Source organism: Miniopterus natalensis, chromosome 1, assembly GCF_054644295.1.
Source record: "Miniopterus natalensis isolate mMinNat1 chromosome 1, mMinNat1.hap1, whole genome shotgun sequence".
Taxonomy (NCBI): domain Eukaryota; kingdom Metazoa; phylum Chordata; class Mammalia; order Chiroptera; family Miniopteridae; genus Miniopterus; species Miniopterus natalensis.
In genome coordinates, this window is record NC_142081.1 from 172,229,607 (window position 1) to 172,244,758 (window position 15,152).

Consider the following 15,152-nt stretch of genomic DNA (forward strand, 5'->3'; position numbering starts at 1 on the left):
ATTGCTACATAAGTTATTGAAGAAGTATGGGCGGAAAGGAAAGAAATGAAAACAAATATGGCATCACTTTATTATTGCTCATGATGAAGAATTTCTCTACTCCACAAGCACTTCATCAAAGTCACGCACTAAGAATAGAGTTGCATTAAAAAGACAAGAAAATAGATTAAATTCGAATACTCAAAAGACAAAAAAATGTGTAAATGAAGTAATTTAAAAATCATTATTACTTTCCATAAATCAAAAACATCAAATACTTCACTACACTCTGCTCTCTTTAAGTAGATGCTTGGAAAATGCACATTTAGTGAGATTTCTAGAGCAGGAAAGAAAAGGCTAGAGCAATGCGTAAGCAGGTATGATGGGGTTAGGGGCACAGGTTACCCTGCTCCGGTTTACGCTCTGTGGAACCAGTGACCCTGCCCCTGCCATCTCGCTGAAGGTTCCTGCGGCAGCCTCTCGGGATGGGGGGTCGGGTGAAACGGGGTGGGGAGACCCCAGTTCATTCCTCCATTCTACAAATGAGCTGGAGCCACGAGTGCTAAAAGAATATACCAAAAGGCTGAGGAGCCCCGCCAAAGGATTCAGAGAAATGCTTCGGGCTCTACGCATTTTCACTCCTCAACAGAGAAATTCTACATCCATTTCCAAAGTCAAGTCATTGAGCAAGGACTAGAATTTTTGAAAAAGTTCAACTTCTGCTTTGTTTGGTGGGGATGGGAGGGTGAGTAGCACAGAGAATGAAAGGTTTGAACAGCTTCGGTTATAGCTTTCCACTTCCCTCTGTTAAACAGGTAGAATTTGTTTTTGTGCTCTAGTTGGAAGAGGCTACAGTGATCATTTTCATTCATTCATTCACTCGGTGATGATAAAAATTTCTAAGAATCTGTTCAGCGTTCCATTTATATAAAAAGAAAACTAGTAATTTCTTCTTTCGCTACTGCCAGTAAGTTATACATTCCCATAGATATATTTACCTACTACTTCCAAGGTTGTTGTGACATTTGCTGATCCAAAAGTATTATTGGCGTAACACATGAACACTCCAGAATCATTCACTCTTGCTGAGCTGATAGTCAGCCTTTCCTGACGTACAAAATTGAAGTCACCCTGATGCCAGCTATTACTCTTTACCTGTGCTTTCGTCTGCTGGAGAAAAAAAATCAAAGATTACCATAAACTTTATATGCAGGATCTTTCCTAGATAAATTAAAAATAGCAGCAATTAACTTCTCCATATTAGCATTCATTATACACTACTTAAATAAGAATAATAAAGCATCATGACAAGTCTGTCATTGGAACACTTCATATTACAGGATTATATTGAGAGATAGTCATTATTAATGATTGGGAAAAACATGAAAATTCATTTAAGAACCATAGCATACATAGTTCCAAATCCTCTGCAGTGCTAAATGTTTTTTAACGGTGCCAAATCTTAAAAGTCACTACATAAAAAATATTGCAGAATACTGACATTTTACAATGAGTCAGCATACTTATACCAGTATTTCCTGTTATATATATTTTTTCTATTCTATATTCCAGTGATCGAAACACATTGCTGATAATAATCATGTTCTATTTTATTAACATGTATATTATTTTCATGAATAAAAAGAGAATCACAATGTCTACAACTAACTTGAAAATTCTCCCTACAATTTTTACCAAGCAAAATTTTCGCAACTCTCATCAGAGGGGGTTCCAAGGTATATATATAATACACATAAAACCTGAATTATTTAAGCACGAGCTAAAGAGGAAAGGTTGTGAATTTAACCTCATGATATCACCATCCCACTCTTATTATTTGTCTGAAGACAAAACACGGAGAGATTTCTTGTAAGGGAAAAGTCATGGGGGAAAAACTATAATATAAACTATAACGTTCTCCGAACAGATTAAAAGGAGTAGCATATAGCTTTCTGTCTTTTCCAAATTTTCTGAAATGTGACACATTCCTATTACAATGGGGGAAAAAAACACAACGAAAAAAATTAAGTAAATAGGAGCTGATACTGACATGGAATGAGATCCAGGGTGATCTGCTGGCCAGGCCATGGTGAACCTATCAGCGTCAGACCATTCTGACAGTCCTGTAAATCAGAACAACCCTCTGGAAAGCAACTTGGCACCCTGTTCATATTCCTGATCACTCCAGCAAATTTATCTCAAGGAAATAACAAAAAACAAAAGCTCTAAGATGTTTACTACAGTGAAAACTCAGAGATGAACTAAATGTCTAACAGGTACCAAGATTATGAATATGTGAATACCTGAAAATGTTTGTATTACTTAAAACACATAAATTGAGTGTAACTTAAAACTACAACCATGTGATAATACATGTGTGGGGAGAGAAAGAAATATAAAAAATGGCCCAGCTGGCGTGGCTCAGCAGTTGAGCATCCACCTAGGATCCAGGAGGTCACCGGTTCTATTCCCGGTCAGAGGCACATGCCCGGGTTGTGGGCTCGATCCCTAGTAGGGGGAGGGCAGGAGGCAGATGATCACTGACTCTTATCATTGATGTTTCTTTCTCTCTCTCCCTCTCCCTTCGTCTCTCTGAAATCAATAAAAGCATAAATAATAATAATAATAATGCTCCTCCCCAAACTCACACCTATATATATATATATTTTTTAAATGCAGGTAATGTAGCATTTTATAAGGACTAGCTATATGGGACTACTAAGCACTTGAAATGAAATAGTCCAAATTGAGTTGTGTCTAAAATATAAAATATGACCCAAATATTGAAGGCTTAATATGAAAAAAAAATGTAAAATATCCCATTAATAATTTTATGTTAATTACACAAAACAATATTTTCAATATAATGGGTAAATAAGATATATTACTAAAATCAATTTTACTTTTTTACTCTTTGTCATGTGCCTCCAAGAAAATTTAAAATTACACAGGAGGCTCACATTATATTTCCACTGCACAGCACTACTATATACAAGGGCAGGATTATATCTATTTCTCTTTCTCACGTTATCACAGTTTTGGAAAGTTTTTTACATTAAAATAAGCACACATAAATGCTGGCTTCCAAAGGTGAATGTTGTGAAATAAAAAGAAACCTTCTTTTTGTTAACTAATTGTGAGATCCTGGACAAGTCAAGAATACCACCAATCCTATGTTTCTAAGAAGGAATGAGGGAACAAGGGTCTTTAAAGACCTCTGCAATTAGGAGCACTATGTAGATTTAAAAATACTCCCTTCTAAGAGAGTCTTCTAATAATTAATTGGAAGATATCTGCCACTTCACTGCATAAGTTGTTAAGAAGAGGCAATAGCGAGGTGAAGTGACATTTTCTCTAGCCCTTCCCAGTCCATCATGTCACAGACTTGTCCTCTGCAAAGGTAGTGACAATGGACAGATAACATACCGTATTCTAGATTTCAGGTATCTTCCTTGTAGCTTTTGTAAGAGCCCAAGAGTCTACAATAGAGAGCTAAACAGGGACACTGAACAGGTCAGTGCCAGAAGGAATAGCTTGGTCATAAGTGATGCAATACCAACACCTAACCCAAAGAACCATAATTTAGGATGCCATCAAAGACCATAATCAAAAGCAAGTAAAAACAGGATGGTTTATAAGCATCAGAAAATCTAACCAAGACTCAAAAGTGTTGAATAAACTCCAGAGTCTCTTACATTTTAAAACAAAACAATTGTAAAAAACTCTAAAACAGTTTATCCTAAATTTCATTGTGAGATAAACTTACTCTAAATGGTCAGAATCTAATACTATGGATTTTAAAAATAATTTGATAGTGCTAAGTATTCCAAATTAAGCTGAAGGATATCAATAAAAGATTCACAGATGAACCCTGGCACAGAGCCATGAGCCCCATCTGCAAGTCACACATTACATATTGCTTGCACGTGATTTGGTTTTCCTTAACCCTTGGAGGTACACACTGGGATTTCCCCAAAGAGCTCCCAACACTGCAGGCTTATCTACCAGTGCCAGTGGATTAATTGGGAATGGCATGCGGGGCTCCTGGGAAAAATGGTTCACAACAGAACTGCCTGGGGCAATTTAATTTCTCATCTCAAAAAGGCTAATTTTCGTTATACTGAAGCTCAGATACACACACGGTCTAAACTGTTCTCTCATCTGAAATCAAGAATTATAGAAAGCCAGTTAATACAAGATTGTGTTCAGTAAGGTTAGTCAAAAGTCCATACACAAGCTATTGTTTTTTATTAAACTATGTGATATGAAAACTAAAACTTATTTCTCTAAGCCACTGGTTTGAAAGGACAAGTCTACAGGATGATCCATTCTTCTAGCCCATGGCAGGCTTCCTTTAGCAAGGTATCATCCATCACAGGTCTTCATGAATACCATCAGGATGCTTTGCATTATGCTAATCACCATGGTTACTTGTTTAGCAAAGAATTCTTCTAAAAGGCATAAAATTGCCGTGGTTGAATATAGGGCATGATGAGGAAGAAGAGAAACAGGGAGAGGAGGAAAATATAGCATTTCTTTTTTCCAATGTAATGCATACACGTGTACTGACGAAAAATCACCGTGACAGCTAATTAACAAGATGGCCAAGATTATTCAAACAAAAATTACTGAAAACTCAGTTCATGAAAATTGTAAACAAAGTGTTAGGGAAATTAGACATTTTAAAGACCTTGCTATTAATATGAATATTCAGAGAGGGGAAAAAAAACCTTCAAATATAACTGACTAAAATTTATTTAAGATATGCCTAACACAGTAATCTGACATATAGTAGACATTCAATATGCATTTGTTAAATGAATGAGAACTTAAACATGTCCAAATGTTTCAGATTAAAGATAACCATTTTATTAATAGCAACTAAAACAAAGAGAAAACCATTAGCAACTCGATCTCAGGTAACCAGCCTCAAAGGAGGAAACTGGATCCATATAAAAAGAAACCCATCTCTCGAATGGATAAGCCATTTTGTTGGGGAGAGAAAAGCATCCTGGTTAATATCTGAGAGCAATTATTCTTTTTAAGTACAGAAGGGAAAAAACTGGCAACTCTTCCCAGTATTTTAAATAATCTGGCCTGAATAGTATCAACAATAGCTTTAAAAAATCAAGGTATTTATGCAATTAACCATTAGGTTATTTTCTTAATTTCCCTACTGAAGTCATTCAAAGAAATAGTCATGAAATAATAACATAATTCTGAAATTCTCTCAGATTTTCTAAAACAAATTTACAATACATTTACTTGTTACCAATATTAAGTGTACACACCCACATACGGCATTATGAAAGGGGGAAATATGCATCTCCACACACTCCCAGACAGTTTCACCTCAGCCAGACACACCAGCTGAGCCATCCCCCAGGACAATTAATAGGCTTTAAAAAAAAAAGAAAATGAAAATCTCTCGCAAAGAGAGGACACTATATTGAGAAAAATGAAGGAAGCAATTCACTCACCTGGCTGTTTTCCTTTATCCACATTGAGTCCACAGAACTAGACACATCCTTTATCAAGCACGTCACTGTAAATTCTTCCCCTTCCCTAAGAAGATAGCTTGTTTTGGACACAGACACAACTGGTACAGCTCTGATGGCTGGAATAAAAAGAGACGTGGCCCTCAAATAATTTGTCCTATCAGAGCATGACATTTTAACTTACCATTTTAACTCAAATGCACATGGCTTATTTTGGCATCTTTTGAGTAATATATGAAGTACAGTACTAACTGATCTGTATTACTTGCATACCTGAAGACATCAGCAATTAAATCATGCATCCTTCAAGTAAATTCATTAATACTGAGTGAAAAAGATAGGAATGTCTGGTCTACTTTGAGATTATAACACTCCTGGACAATGTTATTTCAAAACAGGTAAAGCCCACACATGATGAAACAGCTTGAACCTTCATCTCACACAACCTTGATGGTTTCATGAGGGTGTGACCTACAACTGACTATATTCTTTCAACCAAACAGGCATCTTCCCTATGTGTTGTAAAAAATAGTATCTTGCTTGTTTCTGAAAAATCCCAGGTCTTACTTAATAAAAACTATTCAATAGCTGAGTGCCAACTGGTGTTGAAGGAGATGATCTCTGAGATACAAAATCTAGCTATCTTCCTGTTACCAAAATAGTTTACATAATGTCACAATAAGAATGAGGTCCACAGTCAGTTGGTACTTTCCCTTCTCGGCTTATGAATGGTTTGAGACTGTATTAAAATTCAATAGCTGAGGAGAAAGTCGGCTCATATATCAAGAGTAAATGAAGGAGTGAAAAACCTGTATGCTAATCTTTCCAGTGTAACTAAAGCTTCCCAGTGGGTTTCTCTTGGAAGAACACTTCATGCCATTATGAAACTGGTATGTCCTAAAGTCAGTAGGTTTAATGACTGTCCCCAGTATGGTTTAAATGCCAATCTATGGGAGACACACCCAGCTGAAGGCAGTCATGGGCGGGTCCCACAGGCAATGAAGAATTCACAAGCAGTTGACATTATTTTGAAGTCGGGGGAATTGAAGAGCCAGCTGCCTGCCTGCCTCTGCTAAGGTGGACCACTGAGAAGAGAGAAGCTTCTTTGGCTCAAAGGATGCTCCGACTCCCAGAAGAGAGTAATGAAGGCCCGTACCTGCCCTGACTTTCAGGGTGAATTTCTTGGACAGCACCGACTTGCCCTTCTTGGCCGCGGAGCAGTGCAAGCAGAGCCGATGGTACTCGCGCTTCACGTTTCTGATGGTGATGCCGGCCTTGGGATCAGCGACAAACGTCAGGTCCTTGGGAAGAGGTTTCCCTTCGCATCCCGTGAGGGAGTAATTGGTCACCTCCGGGTCAGTGAGAGGACAGCGGACCAGAGCGTCGTTGCCTTCTTTCCCGTACAGTGGAAGGTCCACTAGGAAAAGCTTTGCGGGATCTACAGCATACAGAAATCAGTGGTTTGAATGGCTGGTCACAGGCACTGGACACTTTTAAAAGATCGAAAATGTTACCTTTCATAACAATTCCCAGTGGACCAAATGGCCGCTGGCCTTTTTCTTTAGAGGCAAAAGTAGAATTTATCCAAATAATACTAACAAGTAAGAGTTAATGTTTATCAAACACTTTACACACTTCATGTATTTCATTTAATTCTCACAATACCCCTATGTGATGGGCACTATCATTATCCCACTTTATAGATGAAGAAACTGAAGTCTCAAAAAAGTGATTCTCCTACAATAACATGGCCTAGAAATGGCAAGGCAGAAGCCAAACCCAGCTTTGACTGATACCAAAATGTGTACACTCAAAACTGAGACTACTGTATTATAACCATCACTCTTTTTCTGCAACAGGTAATACTTCAAGGAGCATGAGCCAAGAATAAGCTGTCTGATGACACCTATAGGGTCAGGGGAAGGTATCCTTCCTTTAACCCCCCTGGGTGGGCCCTTTCTAGAATTCCCAGTCTCCAGGATCTTTTGGCTTCTGAAGAGAATCTAGAAAACTATCAGCCGGCCAGACACCCAGTACAAACAACATGTGGGCTTCACTCCATTCAAACACCTTAAAAGTTAAGTTTAAATATAACTTCTAGAAATCAAATAATTTCAAATGCACACGGGGAGTTGATGAGTTTCAGGAATGCTGTGGCAAATACTTTATCTTCTAAACCAGAACTCTTGGGAGTGAAAGGGGGTACAATGGACTGGGAAAGCCCCAGGCAGACTGGGACCCCATATAAGCAAAGGCAAACCTCGTTCTATATACACAATATGCTGCCACCCTTTACTGTGTTCAGATAATACTGATACACGGTTGGGCCAACAGATTACAGTTAAAATTTGTTTTTTAGTTATACTTTCCATCTAGAAATTAGATGTCCCACAGAAATCAATTTAATATCATTGAAATACACTTTCCACCATTTAATTCTGACCAATTTTGAAAGTTTTCCAAAATGAATTATGTACCTCCCAGCCTTACATTTATTCTGTGAATAAATTACTTCATGATGGGTGTGCAACGGTCCAAGGCCAAAGTTGGTTATTTTTCCATCTACCCTTTCTCAGCTGCTTGAGTCTAACTCCTTTAACAATGCCCTGATTTCCTACATTGCTATAACCTAGATTATGAAAGTATCCAAACACCTGAAATCAGTAATAATTAAGTATGGTTCTAAGTTATTAAGGATGACTTCCCCTATAAAGAAAACTTGTCAGAGGGATGGAGAAGGGTGGGTGGGTGGAGGGGGAGAGGCTAACCAAAGAATTTATATGCATATATGCACAACCCAAGGACACGGACAATGGTGTGGAGAGGAACTGGGGAGGGGGATGGGACGGGGTGGAATGGGTCATTGGGAAGAAAAAGAGACATTTATAATATTTTAAACAAAAAACAAAAAAAAGAAAAATTGTGAGTTCTGTGAGACTGATTTGACTAATTCCAGCAGTTTTCCCCATTTAGTCAGTTGTCTACCCATCCTATTAATAAGCAGAATGATACTTATTACCACCTGGAGAATACAGAGTACTTCTGTCAAAGAACAGCTCACAGGCTGGCTCAACAATTATGGAACCATGCCCAGGGGCCAGGCTGTGGCCTATTAATGTGCATTTCTTTTCAGCCACCCAACTAGGAAAGGACAACCTACAAACTAAGGCAGAGTCAATTTCATGGCAACCTTTATAGCAAACACGTGCATTAACCTTATTAACCCTGACAAAGCTAGAATATGCATGATTCTGTTTCCCTAATGACAACTAAGTAAAGAAGAAAGAGCAGGTGATCTTATCAAATGTTGCAGGGAGGAACTGAGACTCCTGAGGTTGCTCAGGTCTACAATTTGGGGTACATGTATTCCTTAAGTCTTCTGCAATACCATGGATGAGGCCTCCTACTCAGGCCTGTTTCAGTGATAGCCCCAGTGATGCCTGTTCTGTATATAAGCCCAGGACTAGAAGTGGGCCTGTACTTCTCTTTATAACTGGCTGTGTCTCTTAAGCTTCAAATGCTTCAGTTTTTACATTGACAAAAAGGTACTCCTCTCCTTGCCACCTCCCTCCCACCCCCAGAAAACCTCCTCTTGACAAAGATATTAAAAGCACAAACATAGATGAATCACTGAATTCATCACAGGAAATGAGTAATAGAAATCCAACTATCATATTTTTCTTGTTTCTAGGGGGTCACAATTTTTTAAACGAATCAACTGACATCTATTAAGAACCTCTGCAGGACATGGGGTACTTTGCTGACTGAGTTATTTTTCTGAGTTTATTCCCTAAAAGTGGGTCAGTTCTCTGGAAGTGTTGGTCTTATTGAGGCCTTTAGAGACCTTTAGTTCCCTGAAGCGTTTTTTACTAAGTGGGAGTATCTGAGATCTCAAGGCATTAAAACACAGCCTTCCCAAAGGGCCTAATTTATTCTCAGGGTTAACGCAGAGCACCAGGACAAATGGGCTGACCATACTGTAATCGCATTAGGAAGAGTGTCACAGCCTTGCAGACCTTCTGCTGGAATCATACCCAAAGCCACTATGTATCAAAAGATGGAGAAACTAACCAAGAAAAAATTGTTTTAGGCTTTCTAGATCCAGCCAGTAATATTTTATCTATGGTTTAGTCATCTATATGTCATCCCTAATTAAGAACAGGATATTAAGTTCTCTAAAGCACAGCATCAAAGAAAGCTGAGCATTTACCTCTAACAAACACATAAATGGAAGTGCTCAGGCCGCCCTCATTGGTGCATGTGTAATTGCCTGTATTGCTGGCCTCTGCTTTCTCCATGATCCATTCACTGTTAGTTTTCTCACTCAGTTGACCCAGGGTCTCAAAAGTCCATTTGACAAATCCTGGATCGGAGCATAACAGCCTAATTTCATCGCCAACGCTGACTATTAACTCTGATTTTGCTGGCTGGATGGACGGTGGAGACAGTTCTGCTGGACTCACAGATGGTTGAGAAGAGCCTGCCAAGAAAAATGAGAATCGTGTTGAGTATGATCTTTTTACTTGGTGAAATAAAGCATTTCTTCCAATATTGATTTCCATCTTCTGTGTACAATAAAAATAGGACAAAGCTGCCCTGCTATTTATAGTCAGAAAGAGTTCTGTTTAAAGTTTCTTAAGTTCATCTAGAAAACTAAGTTATTTTCTGCAACCCTCAATTAATCCTGAGGGCTACACTTGGTGTTACAAGCCAAGACTTGCTGGATGCCATGGCCTTCTCTGGGTTAAACATACAGCTGGGTCAAGTTTCCTTTTTGAATATGGGCCATTGCGATGATACTAACATGCTGACACCCGGCTTAAAAACAACAAAAACAAAATCCCACAAGATAAAAAAAAAACAACCACTGGCCTGTCATTCTTTTGGCAAAATGCACATGACCGTGACATAGCTTGGCTTTTTCTTAAAGCTTTGTGAATTCAGTTATTTCTATGTAGTTTTCCTTATATGGCGACATTCATCAAAAGGAGAAATATTTTTCAATGTTTCAAACAATAAGGCAGAAAATAAAAGTCCCATTTTGAAGATCAGACCGCAAGATATTTCATGGCAAATGCTGGTTTGCAGCCTGATCAATTTAATACCCAGATAAGTTTCCTAGGTAGGAAACTAATTTAAAGATGGAAACTTCAGACTCTGAATATAAAATTTGAACCTTAGAAAATTCACAGCAGCCAATTCACTCATTCATTCACGCATCTGTTGCATGAATGCAAACATCTGTTCATTAATATGATCTTATGATCTGCAGATGCATTGTCCAAGGTGCTGGGAGAAAGTCCATGTAAGTGTGACATGTGATCCCTACATGTGGGTTTTTCTCCAGAGCTTCAACACACTATTTGAATGTCAGAATAAGTGAAAAACACAGCTATAAGATTTGGGTTTAAGCTGGAGAAAAAGCAAAAGATGGTCTGGACCTTGATGATATCAAGAAGAGGTAAAGAGAACACAGCATGAGAAAAGGGCTAGTTTCTTTAGAGCTATAAAGAGACCAGCCTGGATGGAAATGGGGCTCTTTGTGGAGACCATGTGCAGTAAGCCTAAGCAGGCTACCTAGGATGGAACAGATGATCCAGAGCCCTGAACATCTGGCATAAATATGTGGAAGGTACCACAGAGACCATGTAGAGTCACCACAGGTATCTCAGTAGATAAATGACATGCACAGTGAGATACCAAACATCACCTAGATTCAGGATCAGTGAAAAGCTCTGGTACTCAGGGAGGCAAAAGCAATAAGGATTTGAGACTAAAGAGGAAGATGAAATATACTCTCAGAGGAAGAACACATTAATGGTTATAAGTCATAGCAATTAAAAATATAAAAGGTTGAATCATGGGTGGCCTGGATGAGGGAGAGAGAAGAAAAGGTCCTTGGGTGTGGTTTGCTGGAGCAAGAGGAAAACAGAACATGGGGGGGGGGGGGGGCGTCAATCATTTCTGCAGGTTTGTGGATGAAATGGCTTGTGTGCAGGGTATCTGTGCCCCCTCCACACACAAGGCTGGAGACAATAACTGACCTGAGTTCTGAAGGAGGAGTAGAAGCATCCAAGCTGGGTGAAGAAAGGGGCTGGTGGGAGGCAAAGGCAATAAGAGGAAACCATACCAGGAAACCCCCTCTCTGCAAGTTCAAGATGGCTGGGATGGGGAGACGGAGACACAGTCAGAAAAAGACTGGGGCAGGAGACGCAAGAGACCTGTTCCCAGGCGCTACCTGGGCGGGAGATGGACTTCTCACCTTACAACCTGAAATTCAGATGGTGGAGGCAGAGCAATAATATGTAAAGTTAAAGACTGGGATCAGATGATCAAGGGAAAGGGTTTGTGGAAAAAAGAGAAGCACACTGAGTGCCAATCTTAGAGAACTCTTCTAGCTAAGAAGGTATAGAAAAGAGTCAAGGGAGACTTATAACAAAAACAAACCAACAAAAAACAAAGACCACCAGAAAGAAAGGCTAAAGATGCAAGGAAGGTAACAGGTCTGAGGTTTCAAAAAGAAGGTGGGTAGCTCCTAGGGCAGATGCTGAACAAGATCAAAGGGAATGAACATGAACAAAAGTCCCCAAAATTGGTTAGAAAGAAACCACAGGAAATCCAAGAGTACAATTTCAGTTGGGTGGGAATTTGTTTGCTCCAAGGCCTCTCCTTGGAGAACTACAGCAAGAGGAAGCAGAGAAACAGATCTGTAGTCAAAGCTAAAACTGAAAGAACATCAAAACCCGTTGACAGTTGAAGGTAAAAGGAAGAGTCCATGGAAAAAGACAGGTTGAATATGCTCTAAAGGGCTGAAATTATCCCCCGTCTACAGATGGCCAGTCTCATTTCCAGTTTGTTATCCAGACAAATATTTCATCTGGGTGCTTTTCAACCACGGCATCAATTGTACCTCCATGACATCATGCAAAGTACACTCCAGATCAAAGGACACACAGCAGCCTTAATTCATAGAAGGTAACAATAAGGTCAATTATAATCATCAAATATTATTAAGCACCAAAAACTTGAGAAGTGCTAGACAAGACTACCTGTGTGCAGTAGGCTCAGCATATAAATGGAACAGCCAGAATTTGGAAATGAAGTGGCTGGGATTATTTTCAAAGTCACACAGAATATTAAATAATGAAAATGGCACAACAATAAATAGAGACACTATTATGTCAATTACTTATCCCCTTTAAAATGGGGGTGGTTCCAAGTGATTATGAGTGATTTGGACAGTAAATTCAATCCAAAAACTCTTAAAAGAATTTATATTGCAAATATTTCAATTAATTCAATTTTCTCATGACTGGATCTTAAGGACATAGGTAGCTATTGCAATCCAGGTGAATAAATATTGCTGACTCCCGGAGACCTACCATGCCAATGTAGGCAAGGCCTGGCTGTGTGATTTAAGGCAGGCCACTCAACCTCTCTCTGTCCCAGTTTCCACATCTAAAAAATGATGATAAAAATACCTTCATTTCATGGGCATTCTTCTGGGAGTCAAATGCAGTAAATACATGCAAGGAGCTTAACATAGGATGGAGCAGTTTTTTAATAAATGCTAGTTATTATAGAGAAGCAGTAAAGCATACTAGGTAAGAGCTCGGCTCTTGAATTAAGACTGCCCAGATTTGCATCCTGGCTCGGCCGCTTACTAAGTATGTAATCCTTAGGCAAGTTACTAATCAATTCTGCCTCCGTTTCCTCATCTGCAAAGTAGGGACAGTAATAGCACCTATTTCACAAGGGTGTTATGTAAAGCACTCAGAACTGTGCTTGGGCACATAGAAAACATATAATTAATATCTGACACAATTATTCTAAAAACAGAAGCTCTTAATACCCCCAATCAGTCCTGAGTTTCTCACTTCCTATGAATGTCCATGGTTCCATCATTTCTCAGATGGGTTCCTGCCTGATTTCTCCCTTCCTTGGCAGCAAATCCCAGCAATCTTTCCTTTGAAATCTCTACTATACATCCTTTCTACTCCTGCTGCCCCAGCCCAGACTAGCCATACACTGACCACCTCGCAGAGAGGTAACATCCTCTCCTAAAGGTCTCCATGCCTCCAGCCTCTGCACACCCCACCCCCGACTCACCCTATATCATAACCTGAAAATACACCCTTTTCAACAACCTCACTCCCAGTCTCAAACACCCTAACAGAGACAGCAGCTAACACTGACCTCAGGGACAGCTTACAAAGTACTTTCATGAAATTCATTTCTAGCTGTTCCCTCTGGATCCAACCTTTCTCTCTAAGGCAGACCCTTTGGCTGGTCGGCCAAGGATCCTGCGAACATTATTCCTCGGCATGCTCATTTTTCTGCCCATGCCCCAGACACACCTACTCTACCAATTCATCTCCCTGCCATGTGGAAAGCCCAGTCTTCATGATGTGGTTCCCTCACCACTCCAGGTCACAATCACCTGTCCTCACTAAATCCCATGAACACGTCCAGCCCCATCAACCACGTGGTTTGTACTGATGCTCAATAGTTGTCCTCATCTAGATCTTACCTTCTCTACCTACTCCAAGGTCTTAGAGCCTCAGAATAAGAATTCTAAATTGTACTTTTCCCCCTAGCATAGTCATAAAAGCACTCCCTTCAGTCCCTGAACATGTAAAAGACTAAAGGAGGGACAGGCTCCTAAACACCCAGCCCCTAGAAGAGATGTCCACTGCCCACTGACCTAGCCCCGCAAGAGGACAGAGGTCAATTCTGCTCCTTCACTGAGCAAAGGGAGCGGCTGAATTCATCCATTGAAACTACCATGGAGACCTGCAAAAAAAGGCGCCTCCAAATTTGAGATCACTAGTTTATGCTTTCTCCTAGGGTTTTAAAAAATAAATTTTAAAAATCATTACCACCAGAAGCATTCAGGGTTTTACTCTCCAAATAAATTATTTATAAGTTCAACCCTCAAACTCACACTATTAAAATGAAAATAGAGCTTGTTAGAGAGGGACTGTGGGTATTATTTATTCTCTTTTTTCCAAATTATCTTGAATGTTGTTATAATGTTCTCATAATAAAAAAAAAAAGACTATGGAGATTCATGTTAAAGGTGTGTGTGTGTATACACATATGCTTACCTTTCTATCTTTATTATATTTAAAATTCAATACCAATAAGGTATTCCAACTGAGTTTTCAAATTGCTCTGAAATTATACATTTTGAAATGTGTCTGGTACACAGCAAGTTCTCAACAGATGTTTGTTAAATTGGCTTTTATCGACATCAGGACTCCTTGCATTAGAAAATGTACTTCCCTAATTATGTTTGGCTAAGGCTAATATTAAAAGTTGTTTTCTGTTCCCTCAACACATGCTAATTAATGAGAGAAAAAAATACCCACCACCATTCTGGGAACCAGCTACTATAGTCAATGATAGCTCTGAGCTAGGAACTCCAGGAACTATTCAGCAAGTATTTATGCAGATACTTTGCTCAGTGCTGAACGAGAAGACAGTCCTTGCACTCAAAGAGCAAGGCAGGAAAGGGGCACTTGTGAATAGCCAACGATGAGAGATTTTAATAAGAGTTTAAGAGAGATGCCAAGATACCCCCCCCCCAGGACCTCTTTCACAAGTATACAATTCAACCATACCCAAAAGAATTGAAAGCAGGAACACAAACAAGAATTTTGCACACCCATGTTT

General features: G+C 39.3%; 1 protein-coding gene across 7 annotated transcripts in view; it reads right to left on the minus strand.

Annotated features, from left to right (window-relative positions):
* The window catches only part of KIT (KIT proto-oncogene, receptor tyrosine kinase), a 77,679-nt gene that overhangs the window by 35,153 nt on the left and 27,374 nt on the right, over window positions 1–15,152 (minus strand). For 4 of the 7 annotated variants that reach the window (XM_087827393.1, XM_016207231.2, XM_016207222.2 and 1 more), the window contains exons 2-5: window positions 9,688–9,957; window positions 6,634–6,915; window positions 5,460–5,596; window positions 978–1,149 (exon numbers count right to left, since the gene is read on the minus strand). In XM_087827393.1, coding sequence (XP_087683519.1) covers window positions 978–1,149; window positions 5,460–5,596; window positions 6,634–6,915; window positions 9,688–9,957 — 861 coding nt within the window. The remainder of the gene's footprint in view (window positions 1–977; window positions 1,150–5,459; window positions 5,597–6,633; window positions 6,916–9,687; window positions 9,958–15,152) is intronic. The other 3 variants (XM_016207249.2, XM_016207245.2, XM_016207237.2) reach the window with 1 other exon arrangement.